The 8,660-nt window shown below is 50.3% G+C and overlaps 1 protein-coding gene across 1 annotated transcript; it reads right to left on the reverse strand.

The window, feature by feature from the left end:
• Window positions 1-2,366: 2,366 nt before the first annotated feature.
• LOC123153170 (transport inhibitor response 1-like protein) lies at window positions 2,367-8,258 on the reverse strand. The gene is made up of 5 exons (XM_044572415.1): window positions 7,923-8,258; window positions 7,812-7,834; window positions 5,490-6,206; window positions 3,851-4,358; window positions 2,367-3,762 (listed from the first exon to the last, which is right to left on the reverse strand). Exons 1-5 carry the CDS (start codon window positions 8,256-8,258, stop codon window positions 3,001-3,003), a joined length of 2,346 nt encoding a protein of 781 aa, XP_044428350.1. The 3' UTR covers window positions 2,367-3,000.
• Window positions 8,259-8,660: the final 402 nt, after the last annotated feature.

The raw sequence follows: 8,660 nt of genomic DNA on the forward strand, positions 1-8,660 counted from the left end.
TTTGAATCTTCAAAATGACTTGGTTGAGTACGTGTGGGATCACATTGGTAACCAATAGATGTATTGATCCATTTTATATTCAGTCAAGACAATTTTGATTTGGTTGTAAAACTATTTTATTAAAGACAATTTCAATTGGGTTGTAAAACTATTTTAATTTTCAGACAAATATTTTGGGTTGGAAAACTAGTTTTGATGAAAATATGGGTATTTTTGGCCCTGACGGACAGGATGGGGCAAATGGATATGGCCGCGCGCTGGGCGCACGGCCACCGCATCCCAGGACACACCCGGACACGACCCCATTGCCCTACTCAAACGGACAGAAACCGGACAAAATGGACGTCCGTTTGGGGTCGCACGATGGAGTTGGCATGAGGGGCTAACGACTGGAGATGCTCTCAGGCCAACTCCAGCGCGTGACCCATTTCTACCCCAAATCGTCCATTTGTGTCCGTTTGGGGTAAAACGGACAAACCGAACGACCCAACGCATGGGAGCATACGGACGTTTCGTCCGGTCTGTGTCCGCTTTTGCCCCATTTCCAGATTAAAATTGCTCTCGGTTCGGGGCCAAAACGGACAAAAAACGGACGTCTTCACGTCCTCGTCGTCCGTCTGTGTCTGCCTCGACCCCACATGTCACTCTCTCCTTTTTTGTACCTGGCCCACCATACGGACAAAATCCGGACAAAATGGGTATAGATTTAGGGTAGCAGCGTTGGGCGCAGCGAGTTTGTGTGGCCTCTGTCCGACGTTTGTTCTCTCTATTTCTACCCCATACGGACAGAATCCGGACAAAATGAGTATAGATTTAAGAGCCTGTTTGGGACTGCTCTGCTCCTTAAAATTCAGCTCCGCTACAGAAACACAAGCCAAACGGGGTAGCTCCACGATATGCCACTCCGCAAAAAAATTAGAATCTGGGATACAACTCCCAGTTTTTTATGAAGCTCTTCAGGGGGTGCTCTAAAAAACTCTAGAAGCTGGAGTTAGGTAGAAATTACCCACCACTGCCACCAGTAAGTGGATACCCCTTCGTTTCTTCCCCTCAATCAATCAAATAGATCCTTTCCATCAAATTTCTCATTTTTAAAGATGGAGCTAGATAGCAGCCAAACATTCTCTTTGGTAGTACTACAACTTTTAGATGAAACTGCTTCAAAGTGAATTTAGTGAAGCGACCGATTTTTATGAAGCGGAGCAGTCCCAAAGATCGTGCAGTGGAGTTGGCCTCAGGGACCGCGCGTTGATGGATCTCAGTCCAACACCCGGCGTCATCCATAGATGTCAAAAGCCATCATTGGCCGTACCGCTACGCCAGGCACAGCGCCATTGAAGGCCGGCCCCGTGAGAAAAGACGAGACCTCATCAGATTCGAAAGCCCGGATCCTACGCGCGTCCTGCCCTGCCGCCCACTGCTCCCATCCCATCACCTTTCGAGGGAGGGAGACGGCGACGTTGACGTGCCAGCAGTAGCACGCACGCACACGCCGCGACGGACGTACTCCTACTACTCCTACAACGTCTAGCCGCCCGCGTAGGCGCGCTATTCCGATCGCCCATCCCTCGCCACGCCACAAAAGCACTCGTTCGGCCATCGTTCGGTCGGTGGCCAAGCCGTTTTGGCCAGCTGGGCACCTGATTCCGACTGATTCGGTTCCATCAGATCGGTCGATCGCAAGCGAACAAGGGCAGGCCAGCTGGGCTTGCGGCATAAACAATAGCGTGATCGATCCAGATCCGAGTTGAAGTGGTGGCCAGGCCACCGAACCGAGTCAGACGCCCATAATGTATGGCAAATCTGCAAGTAAACAACAAGCGACGCGAGATGCGTCGAGCGGCCCCAGGGAGCAGCGGCACATGCCGCCAACCGCCGGGCAGGTGAGGCTTGCATCTTAAACCATTCGCGACTCCATGAGATTCCGATTATCAGTGGCGGGCGGCGACAGGGCGGGCTCCGGGAGAAAACAACGGCCGGGTGACAGGGGGATGACAGAGGAAAAATGAGGGGAGCAGATGGCAAGTGCCAGGTTGGGCGCCACAGGCAGGACATGTGACGCTAATTAACAAGGGATTGTGTGTCTATGTATGTAAAAGATCAAATCATTGGTAGGGCCTGGCCTCATGATGCCAATGGCAACTGACAAGGCCTGCCTGGGCACTCATTGCAGCAAAGGGGAACAGTGATGCCGGTGCTCTAGGCAAGAGCCGTGTTATGTTAGTAGTGGCAACAATGAGGGGTGGCTATGACAGTTGGCAAGCAGCATGATAGTTGTGGTAGTAGTAGGATGAAAGAACAAAATTTGCTGATAATAGAGTTTCAACTCCTTGGGTAGTTCTCAGCATAATAAAGGCGAGGCAAAGTTGAATGTAACAAGAGATAATAATAATAATGGTCTACAAAAACAACAATGTCTCGAGGGAGGCTACAAAGTACAAACAAAGGGGAGGCTTTCTTTTACCATAGTCATCTTCTAAGCACAAGTACATGGATGGTAGCAGAGTGGAATTCACATTGGCATGCCCACTCCTCTGTCTGGATGGATGAAACAGAAGCGCTAACTGGACTCTTGAGTGCAATCAGCCCCTGCTCATCTGTGCTGCAATACTGGGATCGACGCGAGGCCGGAATCTGATTCCCTTGTCTTCAACTGCTCCCGGCATAGCAGATGCTGATCAAGATGATACACATGTAGTGAGGTACCCAAACTGCTTCAACAGCAAATGCCGCCTCATCATGAGAACAATTGTGAATTCGTTGCGACGCGTAAGCAATGCCGGTGCTCCTTCGGTCCAGTGAATAATACATTGTTGCGTCCTGTGAAATCATGAAAACCCTCCACAGGAAACTTCCGTCCACTGGCTCCAGTTAACTTGATCAAGAACACAAAACGACCAGCTCTCGTTCAGGAATAACAGAACAAGGATGAGCAGGTCCAGTAGGACAAGAAAAGTTCTGCTTCGGATCACCACCAAACTCCCACAAAATAAGCGATGACTACAAAATTTTCACCAATGGCGGTGCATCACCCCTTGGCCCTGCTAGTGAGCGGTACAGGTACAATTTATCAACAGTCTCTGTTTCCACCTTATCCTCATTTTGCTCCTCCATTACTTCAACAACCAAGTTAGGCATCCGCTGAGCTACCTCTCTACAACCCCTCATGGTTAGCCTGCATGAATTCATCCACAGGAACCTCATGTTGTAGAAATAATCCAAACCACAAAGCAGTCCCCTATCACTGAATGGGCTATCTCTGACCTCAAGCTTCTGTAACCGAGTGCATCCCTCGAACAAAAACTGAAGCGACAGGTCACTGTTCCCCGAGAAGGCAAGAGACAAAGTCTTTATTAGTTTGCCATATTGCCCAATGTATGCAAATGCCTTATCAGTGAGCAGGCCAGAGACTGAGAGCCTAGTAAGTTTCTTGCAGTTCTTCACTATCGCGCCGAAGCCGTCATCCATGGGCTCCCCAGTAATACGATCAGGGCGGTGGCGACCCATGATGCAAAGACGGAATACCACAAGGTCAGGGCAGTTATTGGACATAGCTACGACCGCAGCATTTGTCATCCGCTGGCAAAAGTAAAGTATGGATTCAAGCTTTCGGCAACCTTCGGATATAGCCTGAAGCCCAACATCTGACACAGACCCATCAGAGTCTTCGGTGGCATCCAGCGGAAATACTCGCAGCTCACGAAGATCAGAGCATGTCTCAGCCACAGCCCTGAGGCATTCATCACCCGCAGTATCAAGAACCTAAACCAGATGCAGTTTAGTGCAAATGAAAAGAAAAAGTAACATGAATTAGACTACCATGGTAAAACAAATAAGAGTATGGACCTACCCAGAATGTCTGAAGTTTGTGGCATTGGCGAATGACTGGTGTCAGATCCTCAGCAGTTAGGCTCGCGAAGCTAACGTTAAGGGAGGTGAGATTACCACACACTGGGTAGATTGCTGGAAGGTATTCAGGGTTGACCTCCTGAAACCCAGAGAGGCAGACTATAGACGTTGAGGCTGCAAAAGAGGGTGCGAGTTCAGACACCGACATGCCTCCACCTTGTGGAGCCTCAGGACGAAAGGCCCCAGTGCCAAGGTGTGTGAGCTGCGGAGCCCGTGCCATGAGACGGCGTAGCTGCTCCACCGAAACGTAGTGGTTCACACGCAGCCGGCGAAGAGAGGGTGAGCGTGCCACAAGGGCCTCTAGGGCCTCAAAGTTGAATGGGACAGCAACGCAATCAAACATGAGGGATTCTAGGGATGTGTTTGACACTGGGAACTTGGAGATCCAGTCCACTGCTTCGTCCTCCTGATCCACATAGTCCTCGATCAGATCCAGAACCCTCAGGTGCCTACACAAGTATTAAGTACATCAGTCGATTAGATGCCACACTCGACTCCACTCCTTTATAAACTGAAGCCAAGCAAGAGAAACAAGCACATCTGGAGTCTGGAGACGTCCAAGTCTGGGAGCTGCTGAAGTAGATAAGCATTAAGCTACCCCCTCTTTCCAAATATGTAAGGCAGCCATCAAACTTTGAGCCTAACTTTGACCATGAATTTGAGTAAGAAAATACAAGTTGTATGCCCCGAATATTATACCACTAAACTTTCGGATACGAATTAAATGACATACTTTCAGTGACATATAACTCATATTATGTTGGTCAAATAAGTGGACAAAAGTTAGGCTAAAAATTTGATGGGCTCTACATATTTGGAAGGAGGGAGTACAAACTGGATTGCCACAAATGCAACGGAATACTACCAAATTGTCTACTACCTCTCTCTCAGTTTACAGGGCGTGCGCGTGCCCCTAGGTCGTTAATTTGACCAACTTAATACAAGTCATATATTACAAAAAATATACCAATATAAACTTCAGATGCTCTATTTTCAAACCGTATAATTTTTGTGTTATATAGTTTATATTAAGGTGATAAAATTGGCAACCTAGGTATACGCGTAGGACTTATAAACTGAAACGGAGGTAGTATTACAGACAGAGGGAGTTTGCTAACAAGGACCCATTAAAAGTTTCAGGTAGTACTAAATATATATATGAACTGCGATATTCCCTACCCAGGATTTAATTTTCATTCGTCAACGGGCACTAACGAAATAAAGGATTATGTTTTAACGCCTTGAGTCAGTGGAATAAACCACAAGCGCAAGCATCATTAGTACGAATACGTATCAAACTTAGCACGTCAAGATATATTTTGAGTTCATTCATGGGGCCGTCAACCCAAAAAATATGCTGGGGAAATCTAGCAGCAAAACATTGGACAACAAGCTAAAGAATGGCACACCACACGTGCATAGAACTAGAGAACCGCGCGGCCGCGAGAGCGAGAAGGCTGCAAAGATTCAAACCTCCAGCAGCTTTCAATCCCAATCGCAGCGTCAACCCGAAGTCAACGGGAATGCGTCGACAGCAAGCTATGCAAGACAAAAAGGGAGTTTGGCTGGGACATAAGTACCGGCAACGCTCGGCGATGACGGCGAGGCCGAGGGTGCTGAAGCCGTCGCAGCAGACGAGGGAGAGCTCCTTGAAGCCCGGGAAGGAGCGCGCGACGAGGCCGAGGTCGTCGTCGGTGACGGTCATGCGCTTGAGGCAGATGCGCTCGAGGCACGGGTAGGCGGGGCCCAGCGCCTCGAGCCAGGGCTTGACGTTGGCGCCCCAGCCGTCGGGGAGGAGGCTGAAGTCGGCGAAGCGCGGCTTGCCCTTGAGCACGACGGCGGCGACGGCGCGGAAGCGCTGGACGGCGCGGCGCGGGTCGACGGCGTAGCAGTTGCCGATGAAGAGCTCGCGGCGCGTCTGCGCCTCGGCGCGGTACCAGGAGCGGCAGACGAGCGAGGCGGCGTTGCGGTCGCGGGCCGCCGTGAGGAACTCCAGCACGCTCTCCAGCACGTTGTCCAGGACCTGGTCGGGCGGGGCCGAGGAGGAGGAGCGCGGGCCGCCGCCGTTGTCGCCGCCCCTCAGATCCGGCGTCCGCCTGCCGCCGGAGGAGGAGGAGGAGCCCGGGGAGGAGTCGTCGGACATGTGCGTCGGCGGCGAGTCCGCCTCCTCCGCCGCCCCGCTCATGCCGGAGGCGGGGGAGGAGGAGGAGGGGGGTGGGGATGGGATCGGAGGCGGTGGTGGCGGTGGTTGGGGGATCGGAGAGGGGTGGAGGTGGGGGTTGGGGCTGGGGCTGGGGCTGGGGGCAAGTGCTCATGTGAGACTGGAAAAGGATTAAATAATGATTAGATCGGAGAGGGGAGGTGGACGGGGGACGGAGGGAGGAACCAATTTTAATTATTATTTTTCTCTTCCAGCAGAGTACTACTAGTAGAGTATTTCGGCAGAGGGTAGCGCTACGGTTACCAAGTGTAGGCGTACCTTTGTGTACTTTCTATGTACAGTACCTTTGTGGCTTTTTTACTGTATACTGTACAAGAATAGTTTACTGTGCCACTGGTTTATCCCCTCGAAAATTAACGTATGAGAGGGAGGGTGGCATATATTCCCACTGCCAAAATCTCACACTAAAACAAAAACTTATAAAACTCTGACATAAAGATCGAAAAGCACATTCAGCGAGTGAATTAGAATTCTCACCCGCAAAAGAAATAAAAAGTATTAGAATTGGTTACAGTCCAGGAGCGGATGCAGATTGTGGTTTGCATCGACGACATCTGAAAAACGGAACGTGTGCGGGATTCGGGGTTCGTGGATGACAGGTATGGTTTCCCTCTTCGGCGTCTTAGTCATGGTGGGGTGTCAGATCTGAAGTTTGATGGCGTGTCCGGAGTGTTGCCCCGGTCTGATTCGTTCAACGGCAAGGGCTTCACTTTGGTGAGCCATATTGGAGGTCCGCAAAGCTGCATATCAGCGATGGAGCCGTGTGGATCTCGGTGAGGAGGTGATCCGTCATTCTTTCTTCGGTGGTTGCAGTGGTGGTGCTGGAGACAGGTGACGGGCGTTGGTGTCAAGCTCAGAGATGTTATGCTATCTTTTCAGTTTTGTTATGTCGGTCTTTATGTGACTTGTATTTTGATCCTTATGATATAAAAACATGTATTACCATGCAAAGAAAATTGGTTACAGTCTTCCACATTTTTTTCCTTTGAGAAATATATTCCATAGCTGATCAACGAAGGGTTGGGAGCCCGCTTTCCTATTGTTTTCCAGAAGAGTTCAATGTATGCAGAAGAGTTTACCGTATGACAGATTTTATCTAAAAATAATAGTTTTGCGAAAAAGATTCAAATCATTTATAAATGTTCACTGAAAATACAAAGCACCTCAAACAAAATAAAGAACTAGCCATCGTCGTCGCTTTCTTATCAGAGCTCGATGACAGCGAGGGAATTGTGTCACTAAGGACCAGCGGCCTGAAACTGCAGTCATCGCCATTGAAGCCTCGAATTGATGTGTAGCATCTGACACCGTATCTCAAGGAGGATCGAATCCTGAAAGACGAATTCAGAGAAGAATAGGCGGCGCCATCCACCAAAAACAGCACCTGCAAGGATTGAAAACCCTAACCTAAACTACTAATGAAAGTGGAGGCACAAGAATTCCCCTACCCGCCGGTCGTCGAAGCGAGGGAAGGCGGCGAATCCATGAACTCGTCAACGAAGGCTGAAGGGGAGAGCTTGCGCTAAATGAAGGATAGGTGAGGAAACGATTTCGCTTTTATTTATCTCGAAACTTAACGTAGGAGAGGGAGGGTGGCATATGTTCTCACTGCCGAAATCCCAGCCAAAAGTAATAATAATAAGCTATTATAAACGTAATATTGGATCCAAAGCACATTCACCAAGCGCTGAAGAATTGGCTACCCTGCAAAAAAAAGGAAGAAGAATTGGCTACAGTCAATTAGATTCCACATTTTTCTTTTCCTTTGAGAAATATTCCACAGCTGGTCTACGGAGGGGAGGGAGGGAGCCCGCTTTCCTATCCTTTTCCCGGCCTGCGTGTCTGGGCTGGAAGATCCACTGGCCGGCGAGGGGGGGAAAGCGGGGCACCTGCCGCGCCTTTTCTCGGCCGCTCCCTTTTGGCTCCGCACGGGACGAGACGAGCCAGCGCGGGACCACGGCGCATCCCCACGGCCGCGAGTGACCCCGCGGGACAGCGTCGCCCTGTACGTGGGTGCGTGCGTGGTACTGCTGGTGCCTGTGAGTCTGTGACTGTGCCGGGAGGGCGGTGACCACGGCGCGGTGGTGACGTGGTTTCCCGTTGCAAAGGCCCGGATCGTTCCTTCCATGGGCTGCGCCGCGATCAATGCTACACGCACGCGCGCGGCGCGGCCCGAGCTATGCAGCGGCGCCAGCGCGACGGTGGCCGGTGCGGTGCGGTGCGAGATCGGGGAGAGTTGGCGCTGATTCCAGACGAGCCTCTTCTTTTCTACTCCAGCTTCGTCTCAGCTTTGAGAGTGCTTTTTTTGAGTAGATAAACATGATCTGTTTTCACTCGCTACAGGTCCGCCGTGGCACCTTAGCACCGTTTACCCCCCTGCACGTATCGTGTGTTCTGCCTTGTTTTTTATGTAAAAACAAACGTTGAATGAAAAGGTACTCCTCCGTTCACGGTTTAGTACTACTACAACTTTTTAGTAAATCAGCGACGATTAAATACGGATCGAAGGGAGTAATCTTTTTTGTGAACC

Source organism: Triticum aestivum, chromosome 7A (genome assembly GCF_018294505.1).
Source record: "Triticum aestivum cultivar Chinese Spring chromosome 7A, IWGSC CS RefSeq v2.1, whole genome shotgun sequence".
NCBI lineage: Eukaryota > Viridiplantae > Streptophyta > Magnoliopsida > Poales > Poaceae > Triticum > Triticum aestivum.